The following is a 25,800-nucleotide window of genomic DNA, read 5'->3' on the forward strand; positions in this document are numbered from 1 at the left end:
GGCTATAAAGTTTTGTCCCCCAGTCTGAACTCTGAACCCCGTCACACTATTTTTAGCCAATACAAATTTTGGTTTCATCCATATGTGACATTAATCAGAGGTGACATCATAATTTCATAATGTATCATAATTTGTATTCGTATTTTTAAGTGTATTATAGTCTGGTGGGTATGGTCAAGCTCAACAACTCAACCACATCACATGAAATTAAAATATTAAATCAGAACTTTTCAAAATTATATTTAAATCCATAAATATATATATATAGAATTTATTAACTTCATGCATGCTTTGTGGTCTTCTGTTCTACACCACATGAGAAACAGTGGCCATTTTGAGCAAAAACAAAAAACAAAAAAACAACTCCATCACACACAACCCTTTCACATTTTTCACTGTCGTCCTGTGACATGGTTGAGTTTTTCACATCATTTGTGAATATTGTAACAAAAATATGGAACAGTCAATATATTATACAGTACATTACAAATATTATATATTTACTTGAATGAAACTATGTTCAAAATATTTGGGTGCGAGAGTTGTTACGGGGTTGAGAAGAGAGTGACAATATTGGATAATTAAAATGGGAACACAATTAAAAATCAATGTTTGCTGAGCACAGCCTGACATCTTAATGGCCAGCACAAAAAAAAAAGTTGGGGGTTTAGTTAAAAATCTGACTTAAAACATGTTTAACAAAAATAATGAGACTACAGACACAATTTGCCTATTTGTAGCTTCATCACATAAAAATGATAAAACTGTCATAAATGTCATATTTGTAGTCATTAAATTGGTTTGAGGAACACATGAGCAGTAGATTGATGTTTATTTTATAATCAGTATTGTGTAGTAATTTTCAAACCATTCCATTAATGTCGGTGACGGGGTTGAGAACAGAAGGTGTCTAAATCAGAAAAATACTAAAACTGCTTTGATGCCAGAGGTGGGGAAATATGAATTGTTGGAAGTTTAATATGTGCCTAATGTTGTGGAGTATTCAGACAATAATCAAATGTAGAAAAAAAAAAAAAAAAAAAAAAAAAAAAAAAAGAATATTACCAAATTCCAAGAACGGCCCAATTATTAATATAAAAAATGATGAGTCCACGGACGCCATGCAAGAAGCAGACGTGTGAGAAACGAGCTCTGCGAACTTTGCTAGTTTTTTAATTATTTTCATGTTATAATCCGGTGAGATTCGATACACCCAGTGTAGGTGATACTGGTTGTTTAAATCGGTTTTACTATCAGAAATAATCAATAATTAATTGTTATTAATTATGGAATAATCAAATAACAACTAAATAGTAATTAAATAGAATTTAACTCATTAAACTCTATTCTCGGGGCACCACTCTTTGAAAAGAGAAAAATGATAGCAAGTTACTGATTGAGTCTCATAAAACAAAATCTACCCTGTAGGTTGAGTATCTTAATTGTTAATCAAAATAATCAAAAAGGGGAAAAACTAGTTAAATTATTGGTAAACAAATCTAATAGTAATCTAGTTACAGTTAGTTTCTAACACCAATAAAATAATAGTACTCTGAGGTAACTTGGGAGTTCTTCACGTGGCAGAGGTTGGCTTCAACACAATATTCAAACAAAAACAAACAGGAGTACTTATTATAATATAACAGGATTTATTATAATCAAGCAGTAGTGAACACAGCCAATACTATCCGAATATAATCCAAAAATAAAATCAAGGATATCCTAAGCTAACAGTGGAGCTATATGCTAGTGTGTGTGTGTGTGTGTGTGTGTGTGTGTGTGTGTGTGTGTGTGTGTCCAGGTATGGTAACAAAGGAATCAAAATGGAGGATCAGGTTCAAAATGGAGGGTTAAATCCAAAATGGAGCTGATACCACGTGCGGGTGGAAATGAGCGGACACACAAAGGAACTGACGGAACAGGCGGGAGAATTTGGTTCACCAGCCTGAGTCGAACACAAACCGTGGCGCCGCTCACTCAATGAGTATCAGTGAGAGAGAGAGAATGAGAGCGAGAGAGAGGAAAAATGCATGCAGTTTATTTAAGGGTAACCGCTCGTAACAGCGGGACTGAATTACTAGTTCAAATCACTCAACAAAACAAACGTAACCCCAAAAGAAACTAAAACAAATCTCCCAACTCGAAGCAACGAGCAGAATTTAACATACAAATATACTCAAAACATCAGCATTTAGAATCAAAAATATGATTTAGATTCACAAGAAAAATCACAGTTTCTAAACTAAATCTGCCCAGATATCAAGCCTTACTTGGGAAATCCTGTGTGATTTCAGTAGGGTTGTCCGTTGGAATTCCTATTTCAACTAGTAAGAAATTATTATAGATATCAGCGATTGCATTTTGAACTGGAGTGAATGACAGATAATGAAATTCTACTAGTGAAAATGCAGTTACAGATATCAATTTTGTTTTTACTAGATGAAATTCCATTTTTGAAATCAAGAATGGGTATTTCCGCAAGTAATGACATCATTTTTGATATCAAGAATGAATGTTTCTCCGAGTGCCAATGCAATTCCTGATGTTAATTAGTATCATGTAACAAGTGAAAATTGAATTGTTAATATCTAATATTCACATCCTGCATGTGATTAAATGTCAAAAGGGCTTGCGATACAGTATGTTTGATTCAAATACATTACCCAAAATTCTGTGGCAGGGTGAGCATTTCCCCAAGGATTAGTGATTCTGCCCCCTTCACAGTAGACGGGTCATCTTTCATGAGACGTATAAACAAATCACCTGTGAACATGACATATTCTGAGCTGTAAAACTGCTTGACTGACAGCCAGATTTTACATTTAGACCTCTATTAGACATCTAAATCAATAGATCGGTTTCTTCCTGACTGATTTATGCATAGTCAATAATTTTTTGAAGGCCACAGATGTAGGCCACAGGGCTTTGATAATTTGCCAACATGTATACATTATTTCTGTGCGTGACAGGTCTGTAAAACCAATTACATTTTACTGCATTCCAGTGTCATTTGATATAACAGCAAAGCTGATGTCCAAATACCAGACAAACAATTTGCAAGTCATGCTTCTGCTGAATATTTAAACAAATTAAAACAAAGGTATATGAGATGGTGTCTGATCTATTCCATTCATTTTATGTTTCCAATATTACAATCTGCTCATTCACGCTGATTTATAGTGAAATTATTTTAGCCCCTAATATAAATAGAAGTGCTACTCAGAACTGTCATAATGACATGCGGCGCTGCGGCGATCACATTTCAGAGTTGTTGGCTCTTTGCAAAAGGGAAAACAAATATTGCAAATTGCTGATACATGAGGCAGTGTCAAATTGCTTATAGCTCCGAGAGAAACAAATCACTGGACTCAGTGATGGATGGGAGATGAATGCTTTATATTAAAACAACAACTGATGTAGTGTAATCAGGTTGGGAAATTATTTTCTTGGCCACCAGCCATAGCAGCTGGTGAATGAGCTCACAATATATATATAAAATAGCTCACAATATATGGGTGTTTCTTCAACTTTGGGCAGTTTAGCACTGGGGATTTCTAGACAGTAAAGACTCTATAAAACTTTTTCACACTCTCACTATTTTTTTTTATTCCAATGTCTACTACCAATGTCCAATAATGTATATACATGCATTAAGACATTTATGCCATTTTTGTAATTTTTTACAGTGTAATTTCCAGCACGTCAAATTCTATATTGTGTTTAATAGAATTATGTGGTGGACGCTGATGGAAATTACTTTTTTAATGTTTTTGAAATAAAACTGCTGAGGCTAATTTCATTTAGCTAACATGTATGTTAAATACACACAATTAAATAATATTTTACACTTTTTGAATAATTTGGCAAAATTACAGCTTGATTGGAAATGACACCCAATAAAATATTCTTTACCTTCATTTTTCTTTGTTTTCTTCAAAGCAAAAACATCACTCACTTTATCTCAAGCATGCTCTATAATGACACTTTTGTTGACTTAGTTAACAACTTAGAAAAATTTTTATTAAATGGCAAAAGTCATGGTATACAATGGATTTTCATAGGTAAATTTAAATTCTGGGTCTGGGACAAAACTAAAACAGTTAAATCTATACATAAAAAGGCATCTGAAAAGTACCAAAAATAAATGATGAAGGCCTGGTAAAACATTTCTAAGTCAGTTTTAATGTGACCATTTATCAAATATATATATATATATATATTTAAATCTGTCTGTTTGAATCAAAATCAACCCCTGGGACATGAAAGTTGAAGAATCACCCATATATGAAACTGAACATGGGTCACCCACCACAGTGGCTGGTATATAAGGCAACCACTACGAGCGGAATCCCAGCTATTTTAACAATCAATCTGTGTAAAAATAAAAATCTTATTCTTAATATTTCAAAAGATTCCTTTTTGGTGATAAAATAGTCATTAATCCAAACATATGAACAAGAGCAAAAATAGCATAAAACTGTCATGGATGTTTGGAGTAGCTGTTCTTAAAACAACAGCATGTTGAGTATTATTGAATTCTACCTGGAAGATCTCGGTCCTCGCACGTTACGGGCATGTTCATGAAAAGTGTAGGTTTGGTCAGTCTCATCACTGGAGAGAGAAACGTACAGTAACAGACTATTAATAAGAGTTACTTCAGTATTAAATATGCATAATGTAGGGCTACATATATAATTAGCAGTTTAGTTACTTCTCAAAAGTTTTATTGAAGGCGAAACCACTTTCTCAAGTTATTTACTTTTGTTGAATAATTTTTTGCCTTCGCTAGTTCATTTTAAAGGGTCCTGCAGTTTGTGTGACAAATGCATTTCTTTTTTTATCCCTTTTTCTCCCAATATTGGAATGCCCAATTCCCACTACTTAGTAAATCCTCATGGTGGCACGATTACTCACCACAATCCAGGTGGCGGAGGACAAATCTCAGTTGCCTCCGCTTCTGAGACCGTCAATCCACGCATCTTATCACGTGGCTCATTGTGCATGACACCGCGGAAACTCTGCATGTGGAGGCTTATGCTACCCTCCACGATCCACACACAACTTACCACGCGCCCCACTGAGAGCGATAACCACTAATCACGACCACGAGGAGGTTACCCCATGTGACTCCACCCTCCCTAGCAACCGGGCCAATTTGGTTGCTTAGGAGACAAGGCTGGAGTCACTCAGCACACCCTGGATTCGAACTCGAGACTCCAGGGGTGGTAGTCAGCGTCAATACTAGCTGAGCTACCCAGGCCCCCGACAATGCATTTCTTAACCCTTAAATGCATGGGTGTTTCACCAAACATTATTACATACCTCAGGTCTTTAGCAATCACAAACAGATCTACAAAATGCCCAGACAGTGTAATTTTTTTAAGCATTTTCAAAACAAATAGAAAATAATAGAATAGAATATATTCTAATATATTTTGGTGTTTTATTTTTCATATATCAAAGAGATGATGCAACAAATGATAGAACAGGATTCATCACTTCCACACTGTAATTTTATGAGACTCAACTAGCTGTCAAACACATATTGAGCTACACACAAGATACACATAAGCTACACAAATGTATTTTCTCAGGCACTTATTGAGTCTAAATAGATGCACAACTTACAGAATTTCAGTAGTACACCCAAATGGCAATAGCCAAATAATACTGTTCATGTGTTACACTTGCTATAGTTTACTTCCACGCTGCTGCTTAGACAAATAGCAATGTCAAATGTAAATCAAATAAATCACTGAAACATCAACGCCACCTTGACTAACAAATAACATGTATAATATGTAAGAGTAAATGCATATGGGATACTGATAATTCACCATTTTCACACAGAAAATCAAAGTGATATAGTATTTATTTTTATGAATATGTTACTCATTTGTCTTGTAATAAATAAATATATATCCTGTTATAATAATAGAAATATGATATAATCAAAAAAATATGATTTATAAAAGTGGAAATATATATTGTGATATTGTTTATATTGAAAAATATATATTTTTTAGACAATTCAGAAGAGAAAGTTTGAGGAATACTAAAGAGGTGTGGGCATAACTCTTAAAAAAAAATGGATGAGGTACAGGGGGTGGAATGAGGTCCCAGGTCACTAAAGACCCGAAGTATGCGTTTAAAGGTTAAAGTACAAATATTCTATGTAGTCTCTCAATGTACATGGGGTCATGTCATGAGAGATGCATGCAAAATAATCCTTAAAGGATTAGCAAAATCTTGTTTAACATTGCCTAGTTTAGATGGAGTATATATAGCATGTCACACCACAGGACATTAACTTCCCAATTAACTAGATTGTTTCACACATTAAGGTATGGCTACATGTCAAAGAAATGCAACCTCCACAAATCTGCAGAGTCCATCATGAGTTCTAAGCTTGCAACACTCTTGTCACTTGCTGACTCTGGTGTGGTGCTGTTTTGGTGCTACACCTTTATGTAGCGACCACCTGCAGAGTTGGAAGGTGTTTAACATGTGCTATCAGAATACTCTGACCTCAATTCCTGAAACTCCAGTCCTCAGCTATACAGTACCAATCACAAATTCACAAATCGCATTCGTTGCTGTTTAAACTCACAAAATTAAGAAATATGGAAAGAATGTACTGAACACTGAATACTGCATTGAGCTGCTCTCTTCCTTTAGCATCATAAGCTCTGAGCAGTTCTGTGTGTTGCTAATTACGTTACTGACTATTGCGCTTTTTTCTTTGCATAGTCCACTAAAGAGGTACGTTTTCCCCTAAGCTCTGTAATATAACCTGTTGATTCATAGCAGGTTCACTGACACAGGAGTTTTCAAACTTTAGAATCTGCCCTTGAGTTGCAAATTACAAAGACATATTGTTGGTAAAAATTAAATAACTGGCTTTTGTATTGTAATTATAGCTAAATTAATTATTAAAATTACATATGGAAAATATGTACTTTTTAGTTAACAGTGTCTTTTTTTCTATTGGAGTAATGTTAGATGTTTAAACTCAAAGAAAACATTTTCAATTCAATTCATATTTATTTGTATAGTGCTTTTCACAATTAATATTGTTTCAAAGCAGCTTTACAGAGAATAGTGAATTACAACCCTTATTTTTTACAAGTAAGATTTGTTTTAAATAGTACATTTATGTATACACTGTAAAAAAACAAAAACTGGCAGCTGTGGTTGCCAGAATAATTATGTAATAAAATACAGTGAAAATATAAAACTTTATAGAACAACCTGTACATTTTAGTTTAAAACGGTTGTTTTTATGATGTATTTTAATATATTAACCTTCTGAAACTGTATTGTTAATCACCGTAGTAATTACAGAAGGGCACATGATGACATGAAGTTCACCAATAGTGGCCCTTCCAGGAGCAATGACCAATAAACATATAGAGACAGTGATCAGTGTCACTCACACAAACACTAAACACTTAATCAGGGTAACACATGTGAAATTTAAATAATGCAGTAAACATTAACTACACTACATCAAATATAAAACAGAACACACCAAAGTACATGACTGTTATTAAAAATAAGAAGAAACATAACTATTCCCATAAAATATAATGAAATGTAATGGTTCACGCAGGGAATTCTGGGAATGCTCGATTACTGTTTTTTACCGTAATTTTAACAATAATTTACCGTAAAAGTACATGTACTCTCTTGTTAAACATAATATACATTTTTACCGGGAAAATCATACTTTTTACATTTAAATTCTTTTTAATGTAATTTTTACAGCATTTTACTGTAAAACTGCAGTATTGTCTTTTTAAATATATTTTAAAAAATTAACGTACAGTACTGTGCAAAAGTTGAAAAACTTTCTGAGGATTTCTTAAAAAAATAATGACATAAATAGTTTTCATTAATCAATTAATGTCATACAAATTCCAATAAACAGAAAAAGAGCTAAATCAATATTTGGTGTGACCACTTTTGCCTTCAAAACAGCACCAATTCTCCTACTTACACCTGGATACAGTTTTTCTTGGTTGCTGGCAGATAGGATGTTCCAAGCAGAAGTTCCAATTACTTCTGTCTCTTCGTGTAATCCCAGACTGACCCGATGTTCAGTGGAGGGCTCTGTGAGGGCCATGCCATCTGTTGCAGGGCTCCCTGTTCTTCTATTCTAATCTTTTCTATTTGCAAAAGGAATGTTTGGGAGTATAAAATGTATCTTTCCTATTGGCACACTAAAGTAGCAGATATAAATAACCATCTTAAGACAAATGTTTTTGTGAAACATCTTATGTACCTAAGACTTTTGCACAGTACTGTATATTTTACGGTAACTACTCGTTAACAAATGTACGTTTTTTTTCCTGTAGCATTTTTACAGTCTTTTACCGTTAAAATTACAGAAATTTTTTACAGACCCCCCAGAACCCCTTTGTGGCCCCCAGACCCCAGCTTGAAAACCCTTGCACTAACCTACTCCATATAAAGACTGAGAAGCCAAATGATCTAACAAAAAGAAGAAAATGACTAAAGAATAAAGTCATGTATTGTGCTTTATTCATTTTGACAGTTGAAAATTAAATATGCTGTGGTGTCACCATATCTAAAAAAAACCAAAAACAAACCTTGATTCCTCCACTTTGTCTAATTTTCGCTGATTTCTAATCTACCTTTTATTTAGAAAATTCTAGAGAAAGTGGTATTGATTCAATTACAATCATATTTGACTGTTAACTCTATACATGAAATCTTTCAGTCTGGTTTTAAACCCTTACACAGTACTGAATCGGCTCTTTCAAGTTTCAAACGATATTTTCACCGACTGATTCAGGGAAATCCATGACTTTAGTCTTGTTAGACCTGAGTGTTGCATTTGATCTGGTTGACCCTGAGATCTTGTTGACTCGCTTGGAGATAGCAGTGGGCCTTCGTTGTACTGTACTACAGTGGTTCCGCTCCTATTTGACAAATAGGTGGTTCAGTGTTCGCATTGGTCATCACTCCTCCTCTAACATACCTCTCAAATGTGGAGCTCCTCAGGGATCAATCCTTGGTCCAGTGTTGTTCTCCCTGTATATGCTCCCTCTCACTTTTATTTTTAATAAATACAGAGTTGCTTTTCATTTATATGCTGACGACACTCAGATCTATCTTCCACTAAAACATAATGATAAATCAGCCTTACAACCCTTGTTGGACTGTCTACAAGAGTTTAAGTTATGGCTTGCAAATAACTTCCTGAACCTAAATGAAGATAAAACAGAAATTATTTTATTTGGGCCTAAGGAAAATTGTGCTGCTGACCTCGACCTAGGTTCTCTTGCCCCATATAAAACACAATGCGCCAGAAACCTGGGTGTACAATTTGATCATTTTAAATTCGATAAACAAATTAGTATGGTTGTAAAGTCATGCTTTTTTCATCTTCACCTTCTCACCAAAGTTAAACCTTTTTTATCCACGTGCAACTTTCAAATGATATATCGGTCAGCCGTTATTATCAGCCTAATATATATATATATACTTAATAAACAATGACCCCATCATTTTCCCTTTTCAATATAACTAATATAACATTAACCTTGTCCCTGATGGGGCGTCACGTGATGCCATGTGAGAGGCAGACATGTGAGCAACAAGCTCTGTGCACTTTGCTAGTTTTTTAAATTATTTTCATGTTATAATCTGGTGAGATTCGATACACCCAGTTACATACTTTCTCTTTGAGAACATGGCAAAGAAGTCAAAATCCTCAGACTCTGGAGACATTAAAAGACACTTACGTGCTCTAGCTGAAACCTCTGATGGGCCTGCAAGCCGGGAACTCGATTTGGAAAGCACGACGGGAGAAGAAATTCATCGTCAATTGTCCAACATCTCGGTGATGCTGACAAAGGTTGTTGCTGACTTGGAGGATCTCGCTGTAATACGTCGATCGATTACGGCAATGGAAACAAAATTCTCTGAGTTGGTTACAAGAGTGGCAGATGTTGAGAAATGGATCTATCTGGAGTCATCGGAAAGGGAATTATCCGCTAGTGACCAAAATAGACGTGGAAAGCATTTTGGAAAAACTGGAAGATTTGGAAAATAGGAGCCGACAAAATATCGTATGGATTGTTGGAATTCCTGAGCATGAAGGCAGAGATATGGTGAAATTCCTAGACGAGCTATTCTCGAATCTGCTCGACATAACAGGCCATAAGCTGGAAATTGAGCAAGATCACAGGGTCCAGGCTCGCAGATCTGCTGAGGGGGACAGGCCCCGATCAATTCTGGCCAAAGTTTTTGAGATCATCCGATAAAGATCTCGAGGCGAGGAGCAAAGGAAAGCTTTCTTGGAAGAATCACAATATTTTCTTGTTCCCGGACTTTGCGAATTCGACAAGAGAGAAACGCGATCGGTTCAAGGAATGTAAGAAACTCTTACATCAATGGAAGATCGCTTTTGCACTGATGTTTCCAGCCAAACTGAGAATAGACACCAAGGACGGCAGCAAAGTATTTTTATGCCCCAAAAAGGCACTGGCCTACATAGAAACTATGGGCGAGCAAAACCATTGGGCGTTTCTTATGTGAGTGGACTGACTCGCTGTTCAGTCACTCGACTATCTAAGGAAGCTGGGTGCCATTTCTGTTTCTTTTTGCGTTAGCTCCGCCTAGCGGCTGGAGTTTGTCTTGTTTCATGAAACTCTTTCAAGAAACTTTTGCATTGACGGAAGATCGCTTTTACTCTGAAGTTCCCGGCCAGATTGAGAATGGTCACTATGGATGACCGCAAAATATTTACATGCTCACATAAAGGACATCCTTTATAAAGTTGACGGACTGAGTAAGTCATGGTGGGTTTTTTTTTTCTGCGCGGCCTCCGAGTGAATTTGACTCTTGATCATCCGAGGAACCGGGATACCTATTTTGTTTCTTTTTGTGCTGGTTCCGCCTAGCGGCTGGAGCTTGTTTTGTGGAATAACACGGGACAGTTGTGGATGAATCTGTTCATTCTTTGTGCTTGCGCCTCCTGTTGGCTGGAGTTTGTTTTTGTGGAATATTTTTAAGGGACATTAGAATGATTACGTCATCTGCTGCACTCATAACAGCCGGCTCATTGAACAACTGTTTGTCTGTCTGAGGAAACTGAATGGCTTTATATCAGCTGGAAGTTGTTTTGTGGAGGAACACAGGTGATCTGTATAATCTTATTTTTGACACAGTTTATTTTTTCTATTATTTCAAAATATCAAATGTTATTATGAGTAGGTTATCTCTCTCCACATGGAATGTGAATGGGTTGGGGCACCCCATAAAAAAACATAAACATTTTCTTAAATGTAAGAAATATGATATACTGTTTCTTCAAGAAACGCATCTCTCCTCGCAGGAAGCGGAAAAATTTGGGAAGATATGGGGTGAACATGTTTTCTTTAGTGCTGGCTCAAGTAAGAGCAGGGGAGTCATTATAGTGATAAATAAACATCTACAATTCAAATGTCTCAAACAGATTAAAGATATATTAGGAAGAGTCATTATTGTTTTAGGAGAAATTCAGGGGCAAAGGTTGAGTTTGGCTAATATTTACACACCTAATGCTGATGATCAGGGCTTTTTTATAGACCTTGAAGGGATGTTGCAAGCCGCTGGCACCCCTCATGATATAATATTGGGAGGAGACTTTAATCTTTTGATGGACTCAGTCCTTGATCACAGTGAAGCAAAATTGTGTAAGCCCCTTAGAGCAACATTGACGCTTCACAGGATGTGTAAAAATCTTGGTCTTGTAGATATTTGGTGACTTCTGAACCCATCTGGTAGGGACTATAAATTTTTTTCATCAGTCCATAAGATTTATTCTAGAATAGATTTTTTTATATATATCTAAGTCCCTCATTTCATCTGTTGTTGATTAGTCAATTGGAAACATTTTATTCTCAGATCACGCCCTGGTGAGTTTAGAGGTGTTGCCACATATAGAGAAAATATATATAGAGAAATCATATAGTTGGCACTTTAATGTATCCCTATTGCAAAATCCAAAATTCCAACAAATGTTAAAGACTGAAATCAATGTTTATATGGAGACTAACTGGTCATCAGTATCCTCTGTGGGCGTGGCTTGGGAGACACTTAAGGCGGTTCTTAGGGGTCGGATCATACAGTATCCTCATTCACCCAAAAATCCAAAGTACGAGAACTCGTGGAGTTGGAAGGGAATATTAAAAGTGCCGAGGCAGAGCTGAAGCACAGAATGTCATCTTATAGCCTCAGAGAACTGACCAGATTGAAATACAGATATAATACTATTTTGTCGTGGAAAGTGGAGTTTTGGTTATTCAGGGCAAGACAGTCATTCTTTGAGGGGGACAAAACAGGGAAGCTTTTGGCTTGATATATAAAGCAGAGAGAGTCTTTTTCTACCATTCCCTCAGTGAAATATGCTGGTGGTGAAATTTTTACCTCGGCCATTGATATTAATAATGCCTTTAAAGAATTCTATCTCGATCTCTATAGTTCCACGTCTTCATCTACTGATGAAGATATTAGAAAATTTGTGGAACCATTAGAACTCCCTAAATTGACGACTGAGCAAAAAAATTCTCTAGATTCTGAGATAACATTGGAGGAGCTTGATGAGGTAATTAAGGCTTTACCTACAGGCAAGTCTCTGGGGCCAGATAGTTTTGCTGCTGAATTTTTTAGATCTTATGCTACAGAATTGGCTCCACTTTTGTTAGAAGTATATACAGAATCATTAAAGAATGGAAAGCTTCCTCCAACCATGACATAAGCCCGGATCAGTCTGAATCTTAAAAAGGACAAAGATCCAAGCGAGTGTAAAAGTTACCGTCCAATTTCCCTGATCCAGCTAGATGTAAAAATTTTGGCAAAAATTCTGGCTAACCGATTGATTAAATTTATGACATCTCTTATACATATAGATCAAGTGGGGTTTATCCGGGGTCGTACCTCTTCTGATAATATTAGGCGTTTCATTGATATCATGTGGTCAGTAGCGAATGATCAGTCTCCGGTCTCTGCCATCTCACTTGATGCCGAAAAGGCATTTGATATGGTAGAATGGGATTATCTTTTTAAGATTTTGGAAATATATGGGTTCGGGAGTACATTTACTGGCTGGATTAAGTTACTTTATAGACACCCTGTAGCAGCGGTACAAACAAATTGATTAATTTCAGATTATTTTACTCTGAATAAGGGCACTCGGCAGGGTTGCCCTGTTTCCCCATTATTGTTCTGTCTTGCACTTGAAGAATTAACCGCCGCGATAAAAAAGGAGGATGATTTTCCAGGGGTGATTGCTGGAGGTATGGCGCATAAGCTTCTGCTTTATGCAGATTATATTTTATTATTTGTCTCTGACCCTACTAGATCTATGTCTTGCCAGAATTATTAATTCCTTTTCTAAGTTCTCAGGATACAAAATCAATTGGGCTAAATCTGAAGCTTTGGCTCTGACAGCGTACTGTCCAGTAGTGGCCTTCCAGCTGGGCGCCTTCCAGTGGCCCAAACAGGGCATCAAATATTTGGGTATTTTATTCCCAGCAAATTTGTCTGAGTTAATTTTGACCTTATAATATAAATATTTTTTTTTCCTCCCAGTTTGGAATGCCCAGTTCCCAATGTGCTTTTAAGTCCTCGTGGTTGCATAGTGATTCGCCTCAATCCGGGTGGCGGAGGACGAATCTGCTCGCATCTTATCACGTGGCTTGTTGAGCGTGTCGCCACGGAGACATAGCTCGTGTGGAGGCATCACGCCATCCACCACGGCATCCACACTCAACTCACCACGCGCCCCACCGAGAACAAACCACATTATAGCGACCACGAGGAGGTTGCCCCATGTGATTCTACCCTCCCTAGCAATCGGGCCAATTTGGTTGCTTAGGAGACCTGGCTGGAGTCACACAGCATGCCCTGGGATTCAAACTAGTGAACTCCAGGGGTGGTAGCCAGCGTCTTTTACCACCAAGCTACCCAGGCCCCCTATAATAAAATGATTTTCAAGCGATGTGGACTGGTGGGCTTCATTACATTTATCGATGATTGGGAAGGTTAATGTTATTAAAATGAATTGTATTCCAAAATTCAACTACCTGCTACAGTCTCTCCCTGTAGATGTCCCCCTCTCTTATTTCAAGCAATTTGATAGCATAGCGAAGTCCTTCATTTGGAATGGTAAACGTCCCAGGTTACATTTCAGTAAGCAGCATAGGCAGATTGACAAAGGTGGGCTAGGCCTACCCAAGATTTTGTTTTATTATTATGCGTTCAGTCTCAGGCATTTGGCTCATTGGTTGCTTACACCTGAGAGAGCCCCTCCCTGGTTTTGTATTGAACAAGAAGTCCTCGCCCCTATTTCGCCATTACAAAGCCTTTCTATCAAACTAACCGGAGAAGCTAAGTTGCACCCCGTTATTTCGCATTTGCATATATTACAACATAATGCCTCGAACATGTGGCTGAACCTGAATTATGTACTGATAAGTCCCCCTTCAGCTGGTCAGAGTGGATTGTGAGGGGGGTTAATACACTTGGTGACCTATATGAGAGTGGAGTGTTGAGATCCTTTGGTTCAACATTTTGGGATTCCCAGATCTCAGTTTTTTAGGTATTTACAGTTGCGCCACCTGCTCTGTTCTATTTTTGGGAGTAGCATACACCCCCCTAAAGCGGCAGATACTTTGGGAGTGGTGATTACTGCTTTCGGAAAGGGTCATGAGGCATCAGTGTATTACTCCCTGCTAGTTCAGAGACTGGGGGATGGAGCTTTAACCTCTATCAAGAGACTATGGGAGAAAGATTTTAATTTGGTATTGGAAGATGGAGTGTGGGCTGGGATTCTAAAAAACATCAAGACTGCATCTAGGGACGCAAGGGTGCAACTTATACAGTTCAAGATTCTACACAGATTCTATTGGACCACCTCTAGACTGTATAAGCTTGGTCTTAAAGACATACCCACCTGCTTGCATTGCCAATCGGAGGATGGAGAAATGGCCCATGTTTTTTGGTGGTGCGTTGAGATTCAGGAATTTTGGTTGAAGGTACAGAGTTTTGTATGTGACATGTTGGGCATTCGGATTTCGTTTTGCCCCAGACTCTGTGTCTTGGGTGATGGGGCGGTCATCAACGTAGGCAATAAATACATAAAAGATTGGGTCCACACCAGTGTGATGATAGGCAGGCAGATTGATTTAAGGGGTTGGAAGTCGGAGGGAGCACCCTCAGTTCGGGAGTGGTGCGAGGAGATGGGAAGGGTGGCAGCCTTCGAAGAGGTAATATGTAGAAGGCTGGGGATATGGGATTCTTTTAATGGGAAATGGGGTAAATATTTGATGTTTTTGGGGGGCTCTCGGAGTAGGTCTGTGGAGAGAGGAATATAGTTTAGAGTTGTATGTTTATTATATGTTTAAGTATATATGTGTATGAGAATGTGTATGTATATGTATGCGTATATGGATATATGTATATGGGTGTGTGTGTGTGTATGTATATATATATATATATATATATATATATATATATATATATATATATATACACTATATTGCCAAAAGTATTCGCTCACCCATCCAAATAATTGAATTCAGGTGTTCCAATCACTTCCATGGCCACAGGTGTATAAAATGAAGCACCTAGGCATGCAGACTGCTTCTACAAACATTTGTGAAAGAATGAGCCGCTCTCAGGAGCTCAGTGAATTCCAGCGTGGTACTGTGATAGGATGCCACCTGTGCAACAAGTCCAGTCCGAAGTAAAATGACAGAGCGGGGTCAGCGGATGCTGAGGCGCAGAGTGCGCAGAGGTCGCCAACTTTCTGCAGAGTCAATCACTACAGACCTCCAAAGTTCATGTGGCCTTCAGATTAGCTCAAGAACAGTGCGTAGAGAGCTTCATGGAATGGGTTTCCATGGCCGAGCAGCTGCATCCAAGCCATACATCATCAAGTGCAATGCAAAGCATCGGATGCAGTGGTGTAAAGCATGCCGCCACTGGACTCAGTGGAGATGCGTTCTCTGGAGTGACGAATCACGCTTCTCCATCTGGCAATCTGATGGACGAGTCTGGGTTTGGCGGTTGCCAGGAGAACAGTACTTGTCTGACTGCATTGTGCCAACTGTGAAGTTTGGTGGAGGGGGGATTATGGTGTGGGGTTGTTTTTCAGGAGCTGGGCTTGGCCCCTTAGTTCCAGTGAAAGGAACTCTGAATGCTTCAGCATACCAAGAGATTTTGGACAATTCCATGCTCCCAACTTTGTGGGAACAGTTTAGGGATGGCCCCTTCCTGTTCCAACATGACTGCGCACCAGTGCATAAAGCAAGGTCCATAAAGACATGGATGAGCGAGTTTGGTGTGGAAGAACTTGACTGGCCTGCACAGAGTCCTGACCTCAACCTGATAGAGCACCTTTGGGATGAATTAGAGCGAAGACTGCGAGCCAGGCCTTCTCGTCCAACATCAGTGTCTGACCTCACAAATGCGCTTCTGGAAGAATGGTCAAGAATTCCCATAAACACACTCCTAAACCTTGTGGAAAGCCTTCCCAGAAGAGTTGAAGCTGTTATAGCCGCAAAGGGTGGGTCGACGTCATATTAAACCCTATGGATTAAGAATGGGATGTCACTTAAGTTCATATGCGTCTAAAGGCAGATGAGCGAATACTTTTGGCAATATAGTGTAATATATATATATATATATATATATATATATATAATATTTTTTTATTTATTCATTACTATTATTATTATTTTATTCTCTGTATAAGTGTGTATTTAGGCAAGACCAATGGGATGTTCGTTTGGGGTCGGGTGGGGTTCTTGATTGGGGAGGGGTAGTAGTGGGAGTTAATGTTGATTTATTGTATATATGATTTGTTTGTTTTGTTTGCTTTGAAAAAAATCAATAAAAATGTTAATCACAAAAACAAAAACAAAAAAACCTTGTCCCTGACAACCATGTCACTCATGTCTATTTGCTGTTAGCCAGCTATAGTTTGTCAGTGCAGTCAATAATGTAGCATATTGAAAGGTGAACATCAGAGAATCTTTTTGCAGCTCAGTAGACAACGGTGCAGTGGTGGATTGTGTCTGATGAGTGTTGATTTCATGCTATGTTGTTACCTAGCTGGTGAAACACAATGCTGGAAAGTAAAATAAACAACGTCCGTCTTTTACTCTCCGTGACAACGAGCTTATAGCTAACTACCTAATCACGTCAGCTACTTACATTGTTGTCAGCTGAGTGGAAGCTAATGTGTAAACATTTATTCACCAAACTGTTTTGTTCAGGATTCACAGTTTGGTACCCCCTTCAAACGAACAATTCCAGTCGCGGCATTTATAAAATATAATATTTAAAAGTCTGGTTTTCCACCGATGAAAGTTTCCTCTGAACTTGTATAGCAGAATACTAAACAGTAATTCTGATGTTTATTTAGCTATTTATTTTATTTTTATTTATTCTTTATTTTAATGGTCAGCATTTGACTGATACTAAACAGTAATACTTATGTTTATTTAGCTATTTATTTTATTTTTATTTATTCTTTATTTTAATAGTCAGCATTTGACTGATACTAAACAGCAATACTGATGTTTATTTAGCTACTTATTGTATTTTTATTTATTCTTTATTTAAATGGTAAGCAATTGACTGATACTAAACATACAGTACTGATGTTTATTAAGCTATTTATTTTATTTTTATTTATTCTTTATTTTCTCAATGTTCATTTCTAGAATTTGTTGACAATGTATAATAATAATGTCAAATATTCTTTGATAAAAATATTTGTTAAAGAAAGCAGCCTTCTGAGTACCTTTGCATAGACATATCGGTGAAAAATCCACATAGAAAAGGTCTGTTTTCATTCCAGCTCAAAAATTAAATATATTGGCCAAGATATCGGTAATCGGTGAATTTTCCCTCTCTAAAATTGGTATCGGTCTCAAAAATCCCATATCGGTAGGGCTCTAGTTTAGATTATTGTAATTCACTTTACTACGGTGTCTCTCAGTCTTCCCTCTCTTGTCTACAGCTGGTACAAAATGCAGCTGCCAGACTTACCATGGGGACTCGCATGTACGAGTCAGTTACACCAATTCTAATTGCTTTGCACTGGCTTCCTGTCAAGTACAGAACTGACTATAAAAGTTTACTGTTTGTTTACAAAGCACTACATAATTTGGCCCCTAAATATCTGTTAGACTTGCTTCAGCCATATACTCCGTCTAGAGCTCTGAGATCTTCAGATTTTGGTTTACTCTCTCTGCCTAGATCTAGTCTAAAAAAAACTTGGTGATCGAGCATTTGTAGTTGCTGGACCGAAACTATGGAATAGTCTACCTCTACATATTAGATTAGCTCCCTCAATTTCAACCTTCAAGTCTGCTCTAAAGACATATTTATTCTCTTTGGCTTTCAATACTCTAATTATTGTGACCAGTTTTATCTTATTATTGTTGCATTTTTATCTACTTTTTTTGTACGTTTTATTTTCCTGCAATAACCATTTTACCTTGTACAGCACTTTGGTCAACCATGGCTGTTTTCAAATGTGCTTTATAAATAAATATTGATTGATGATTGATGAAAGAAATTTATGTTTCATTTTTGTTAGAACATGTGCCATGATGACACTCTTAGTAAGTCCCACATATGGCACATTAAATATGTGGTTTGCTATAACATTTAGCTTACTGAGAACCCCATACAGTTTTTGAAACCAGATTTGTACATTTACCACCAAAACAATGTATTGTTCTGGAATGGACAGCAGGTAATTATGGAAGGAATTTTAGGAGATTTGATTGTTAAATAGTTTTTAAAAATATATTACATTATTTATTAATATCGTTTTACACACACACACACACACACACACACACACACACACTATATATACACACACACATTTTCTTGTATGTGTGTGTGTGTGTGTGTGTGTGTGTGTGTGTCTGTCTGTTACTTTTGTTACCTGAATACAGTGAAATCGGTAAATAGGGGAGAACTTATACAGAAAAGACCACTAGTTCAGAATAATGCCCTTAAAAACATAAAAAAGATTGTTATACACGCTATGTCCTTTTACCATGTCAAAAAAAAAAACCCAGTTACATGCCAATTAAGAGATATTCTGCAAGTAATATGGCAGCATTAAAGCTTTTTAGAACCACAGAAAAGGCTGACTATGTCGAATTCATCTAATTTCATTTCATTTCAGAGCCTCGCTTTCAAGTACTTTTCTGTGAGTCACCGTTCAAAGTGAATGCAATGAGAATGAGATAAGCCCGCCCACCCCGTGAACTATCAGACTGGCAGTAACTGTTTATTACAGCACAGAGCAAAGCAATGATGCCAAACATGTGGTCTATGTGTCGGTTTAGAGACACGGTCATTTCTATTGGACATAAACATTGGATTGCTAGCAGAAATGATTAGCAGCCTAGCAGTGATGATCTCTCAGCTGCAGTGGCCATTTCAGCAATGTTACATACATGAAGGTAGATACGCATGCTTGTTCAGACATTCTGCGTGTGTTTCAGTACTATAGTAAAGAGAGTAAACCGCGCAGTACCTTTTAACGCGAGCAGATGCTCTTGTTTTGCCTGGTTCACATCCATAGTGACAGCTACACTGTGCCTTTCACCTGCATAGCAGCGGATCACGGCGAGCAGAGAGAGACAAACCGCGTTTCTAATTACAGCGGCACAGGAAGCAAGAAATCGTTGGATATTTCTTCATCACTGGCAAAAAATATATACTTTTGGTAGTTTATTATAATCATTTGTATAAAGACATTGAAAAAATCTACTGCATCTCCCCTAAATATTGGCTACGTGTTGTTTTCTGTCTGTGTTTTTGCGAAAAAAAGGCCATGTGGACTTTAAGAATGGGACCGCTTTATTCAGCACACTGATGCATGGGACCGCTGTTATGCATTGCTTTGCTAACTTTGTATGCTCTCGCTTGGTAGAAGGGTTCTGATAACCAGACAAGAGGCTGTTTTTTTTTTTATTTTTTTATTTATTTTTTTTTTTATTTTTTTTTATTATGGATGTCAATGGTGGATTAAGTGTTCTGGATAAACTGCTTTTTTTATTTTATTTTTTTATTTTTTTTTTAGGAAATTTGGGGACACAAAAGGAGTCAGAGGAGAATGGAACAGAATTTTGATTCCAGCCCATACTGTTCCAGTTATTTTCATTTCTGAAATACAAAAACTAGATTTAGTATTACACTAACTGAAAAGCCACTTGGGTCACTTATTCTTAATAATAGTGTAGTTTTGGACTCTTGAAAATCAAGATTTTGATGGACCTAAATCCTGACTGAAATTCTTCATAGATACCATTTCTCTGTAGAAAATAAGGGGGAGGACACTACCTTTTCTAGTATTTTCATCATAAATGGGAGATTTGAGGTCTATAATTAGCCAACTCTCCAGGATCAAGCTAAGGCTGGGCGATATGGCCCAAAAAAATTATCACGATTTTTCATATATATCGATATTTATAACAATAGACATTTCATATCATTAATGGGGGCAGAACCGCATCCCACATGTTTGTTAGACCTCAAGAATGAATTAAACAACTTGTTTGTTTACAAGTAAACTCCAAACTGGATTGCCAAACATCACCAGAAGAAAACTTTCTTGCCTTTGACAGCGCTATGTATCATGAAAAAAAAACATTTAACTAAATAGTACATAAATAAACAACGATGGTGTTGATGTTGGAGTTGTGTTCAGTCGACAGATGTTTTACTGCATTGTCAGTGCTCTCTTGTTCAGTACACAACAATATTAAATTAGTCAGATACCTAGCTGCTAGCTAGCAGCTACCGAGCCTTATTGGTTTCCATGACAGCAGGGCAGCTTGCTGATACTTCATAACAGGCTGGTTTTATGTGTATGATTCAGTTAGCTAGTTGTGTGTATTACTTTGCTGACCTGCTTGTGTTTTTAGAGACATGTACTGCCAGCTTAAAGTTTCTTAGGACATGTCCTAAGGATAGCGAGGAGCTATTATTATTAAGAGGAGATTCTGAGATAACAGGAAACACCGCTTTCAGGAGCTTAGTAGGTATGGGGTCTAACATACATGTTGTTGCTTTTGATGTTTTGATAAGTTTTGTTAGCTCTTCCTGAGCTAAAACAGCAAAGGATTGAAGTTGCACATAAGGAATAATATGAGACACTGTCTTTTGAGGTGCTATGGCAAATGGTTGCATAATTGTAATTTTGTTTCTGATGGTTTTAATTTTATCATTAATGTATAAAGTCATTACTAATGTGCTGCGATTGAATAGTTGGTTCAGTCAAAGCTTTGTTTCTTGTCAGCTTAGTTTCAGTTACTGAATAAACATTTAGGAATGTTGTGGTTATTTACTATGAGTTTGCTAAAATATGCTGACCTGGCAGCTTTAAGAGCCTGTCTGTTGCTCGAGACACTATCCTTCCATGCACAATGCAATACCTCTAATTTTGTACTCCTCCACTTGCGCTCCATTATCCAAGCTGCTCTCTTGAGAACATGAGTGTGATCATTATACCATGGTGCAGGGCTTTTCTCTTTAACTTTCTTTATTCTACGTGGGGCAACAGTATTTAATGTGCTAAAGAAAACTATTCATATTTTCTGTGACTACAATTCTTCTGAACTTTTTGGCTTACTATGTATTTTAGACAAATCTGGAAGATTATTAAGTGAAGCCATTTTTAGTGGTCGAAAGAGTAGTTCTACCTGATTGATAATGTGGCATGGATTGAGTGGATTGACCTAAACTAAATACAGCATACAAGAGACAAGGTAATGCCCTTTAAAAGGTAAAATTACCCTTTAAAAGGTAAATCTTTTAAAAATGCATTCATTGTGTAAGGAGTTAACCATATAGAACCTTAAATATGCTACATGATACAAAAAGGAACATTTGTTCTGAACCAGAATCTAAAAGGTTATTCAGATATATTAAATACTTCTGATGTTATTGGCACTCAAACTTTGATGAAACAACACAAGTGTTTTTTCCAATTTTGGACACACTATTGGCACATAATGCAACAAGGGGTGCTGAAGTCAAATGATTTTAGTAATCGACCTCCCTTCTTTGTGTAAAAATAAAATAATGATGCTGCCACCTTTTTAAGATTAATTTTTTCAACAGAAGTTATAAAATAATAGAACAAAATAATGGATTACACAGCAAATTGATCTATTGCACTTAATATTTTGTCTTTCATAATCATACACTACCGGTCAAAAGTTTTGAAACACTTACTCATTCTTTATTATAATTTATTTTTCACATTTTAGAATAATAGTAAAGTCATTAAAACTATGGAATAACATAAATGGAACTATGGGAATTATGTTGTGACTAAGCAAAATCCAAAATAAATCAAAACTGTGTTATATTTTAGCATCTTCAAAGTAGTCACCCTTTGCCTAGAATTTGCAGACATGTACTCTTGACATTTTCTCAACCAACTTCTTGAGGTATCACCCTGGGATGCTTTTTAAACAGTATTGAAGGAGTTCCCATCTATGTTGGGCACTTATTGGCTGCTTTTCTTTATTATTTGGTAATTTTTTTAATTTTTTTATAAAATTTTTGTTTTATAATGAAATAAATTAATATGTTGGCACAATTATATTTTTGTCTACAAAACTAATTTCAAACATTTAAGCATACGCCTTCAGATCAAAAGATTTTTAAGATCATGAGAAACATTTCAGTCAAGTGTTTCAAAACTTTTGACTGGTAGTGGATATGTTTATCATTCTCCAGAAAAAGTATAAAGAAAAACAGATTTCAACCGGGAAGTGTCTGAGATTCAGTTGATTTGGACATGGATCCATGTGTCATCATATTAAAAATCCCATGCTATAAACATCTTTATAAATATTTACAGCCTTTTTGTTCAGTTCTTTCTTTGTTTGGTCTATGAGACCAAACTTCTGTATTGCTCCTCTTCAACGGTCCATGAATTCTGTTGTAACCAATTTGCACTCACACTTTTTTCACATGTTTTCTCTGGCCTGTAGGTGTGGTCGAGTGTATTTCTGTGAGTGCAGAGGGTGCAATTCTCTGCTTTATGGGTGACGATCAGGCTATGAAAGTTTTTGATGTCATCAACTTTGACATGATTAACATGCTCAAACTTGGGTAAAATCTTGTTCTTCTTGGCCTGCAAGTAATCACTGTCTTGCCTTACATGTTTGTCCTGGTTCAAATGTTCATTTTTGTGTTAATAATTTTCCAGCTTCTATCTGGGCCAGTGCAACTGGATCTATAATCCAGGTGATGCTATCTCCACAGTGCCTGTTCGGAAAAATCAACAGGGAAGATTTTTTGTTTATGATGGGCAAGAAGTAATCAGCCCCTGCACACTTTTGACCAGGTGCACACTGCACCACTGTCCCAGATCCGTCTGAACACAAAGTTTAATGTCATTGTGTCAGCTGATAAAGCAGGGATGCTGGAATACTTGACGGGACTCCCTAGTGAATTAAAATTTCCATGGCAGGTAGAGTGGGAGTACAAGACACAGACTTGTATGAGTTTGCCAAATGCAAGACATATCCCACCAGCGTGGCATTCTCCCAAGACGGCAAGAAAATGGCCACCATCGCCATTGATCGCAAAGTGAGGATTTTCCTTTTCCTGACTGGGAAGTTGACGAGGGTGTTCGACGAATCATTAACGGTGAATTAGTGTTTTACATTTACAATATTACATATTACATTAGTAAACCTAAACTTTGGCCTAACATTCACAATTTTAATTCAGCAGTTCTTTGTCTGAATTGTCCCCAAAATGGGAATTCTGTCATCATTTACTCACCTTCATGTCATGCAATGCGGACAGCCAAAGTATACTTTGGCCTGAAATTTGTATGAATACCAAAAATGTTGGTTCTCGCATGTCTTGGGACCAAATGTCATTGATTTCAAACCTGATGCACCACATCTAATGCTGCTATATTTAATTTGAGAGCTACAGTGCGCAAAGAAAAATACACAAAGCTATCATATGTCTTCATAAGACTTGGAATGTAGCGCATGAGTCATATGGACTATTTTAACAATACCCTTATGACACTTTTTGTCATTTTGGAGCTTGACAGTCCCAGTCTCATATTCAGTATTGTATGTGACAAAGTGGCCAGGATATTCTTTAAATATTCACCTTTTGTGTTCAACAGAATAAAGTCATATGGGTTTGAACCAACACGAGGGTGAGTAAATGATCATATAATTTTCATTTTCGGGTGAACTCTTCATTTAAAGCTTCATGAAGAATTTCTTAAAATACCTCAGAACTAGTAAACTATATTATTTTATAAATAGTTTATCTTTGTGCAATGGCAGATGTTCACGGAGCTCCAGCAGATGAGGCAGCAGTTGTATGATATGGAGTTCGGATGCAGAATGGCGGAGGAGAGAGAGCTGGAGAAGGTGGATGGCATCCGACTGACCAATATAATCTTCGATGAGACGGGACACTTTGTGCGATACGGCACAATGCTGGGCATCAAGGTTATAAATGTGGAGACTAACAGGTAAAGTTTACCATAGCTGGGCTAGTACACACATATTAAAATCAGCATGAAATAAAAATGGACACTATTTTCTTTCTTAATACATATTCCTGGTCTTATTGTGCACAATTCATAAGTGCACTTTTTTTTTCCAAAGAAAAACACTTGACTTCATAGTCTTTCATCAAAATGTAACTTGCTCTGCCTCTAAAAATTATTTTCCTTTTACGGCTGACATCACCAAGGCTGTGCAGGCTATTGGTTTATTTTGGGTACCCTCGGTCATTGAAAACCTGGAAATATCAGGGGATTTTTAAATAGGGATTTCGAAGCTTGAAAAAGTGATGGAAATTAGGTTCATTTGAAAAAGTCATGGAAAAGCAATGGTACTTATAGTGAAAATATATAATTTATTTTATATTTTATGTTTATATATTAACTTATATAGTGAATATAAATGTTTTCATGTTATGCTCGGTTTTAAATTATTTCACTGACTAGAAAATACTCTTTTGTGAGTGCGATCCTATCATTTTTAAAAATCCTTATCCACTAATCCAAGTAACAGGAAAAATTATGTAAAATTTACTGAAATTTTTTTGGAAATTCATCAGTCAAAAGGTGTGAGGAGAACTGGGAACTAGAAGTCTGGTTCATCCTTGGGAGCAATTTCCAAGGAACCACATTCATCTGTACAAACACCATGGGACCATGCAGCCATCATACCGCTCAGGAAGGAGACACATTCTGTCTCCTAGAGATGAACGTAGTTTGGTGTGAAAAGTGCAAATCAATCCCAGAACAACAGCAAAGGAACTTGTGAAGATGCTGGAGGAAACAGGTAGACAAGTATCTATATCCACAGTAAAACTAGTCCTATATCGATATAACCTGAAATGCTGCTCTGCAAGGTAGAAGACAGTGCTCCAAAACTGCCATAAAAAAAGCCAGACTGCAGTTTGCAAGTGCACATGGGGACAAAGATCTTACTTTTTGGAGAAATTTCCTCTGGTCTGATGGAACAAAAATGGAACATTCTTGTCATAATGACCATTGTTATGTTTTTGAGGAAAAAGGGTGAGGCTTGCAAGCCGAAGAACACCATCCCAAACGTGAAGCATGGGGGTGGCAGCATCATATTGTGGGGGTGCTTTGCTGCAGGAGAGACTGTTGCACTTCACAAAATAGATGGCATCATGAGGAAGGAAAATTATGTGGATATATTGAAGCAACATCTCAAGACCAGGAAGTTA

General features: G+C 37.0%; 1 protein-coding gene and 1 pseudogene across 2 annotated transcripts in view; one reads left to right on the forward strand and one right to left on the reverse strand.

Annotated features, from left to right (window-relative positions):
• LOC127433054 (trafficking protein particle complex subunit 13-like) overlaps window positions 1-19,819 on the reverse strand; it is a 43,710-nt gene extending 23,891 nt beyond the window's left edge. For both annotated transcript variants that reach the window (XM_051684680.1, XM_051684679.1), the window contains exons 1-3: window positions 19,580-19,819; window positions 4,543-4,611; window positions 2,664-2,763 (exon numbers count right to left, since the gene is read on the reverse strand). In XM_051684680.1, the coding sequence (XP_051540640.1) occupies window positions 2,664-2,763; window positions 4,543-4,611; window positions 19,580-19,625 (215 nt within the window). In that variant the 5' untranslated portion in view covers window positions 19,626-19,819. The remainder of the gene's footprint in view (window positions 1-2,663; window positions 2,764-4,542; window positions 4,612-19,579) is intronic.
• LOC127433057 (peptidylprolyl isomerase domain and WD repeat-containing protein 1-like) lies at window positions 19,145-25,800 on the forward strand (annotated as a pseudogene).

Source organism: Myxocyprinus asiaticus, chromosome 42 (genome assembly GCF_019703515.2).
Source record: "Myxocyprinus asiaticus isolate MX2 ecotype Aquarium Trade chromosome 42, UBuf_Myxa_2, whole genome shotgun sequence".
NCBI classification, from domain to species: Eukaryota; Metazoa; Chordata; class Actinopteri; order Cypriniformes; family Catostomidae; genus Myxocyprinus; species Myxocyprinus asiaticus.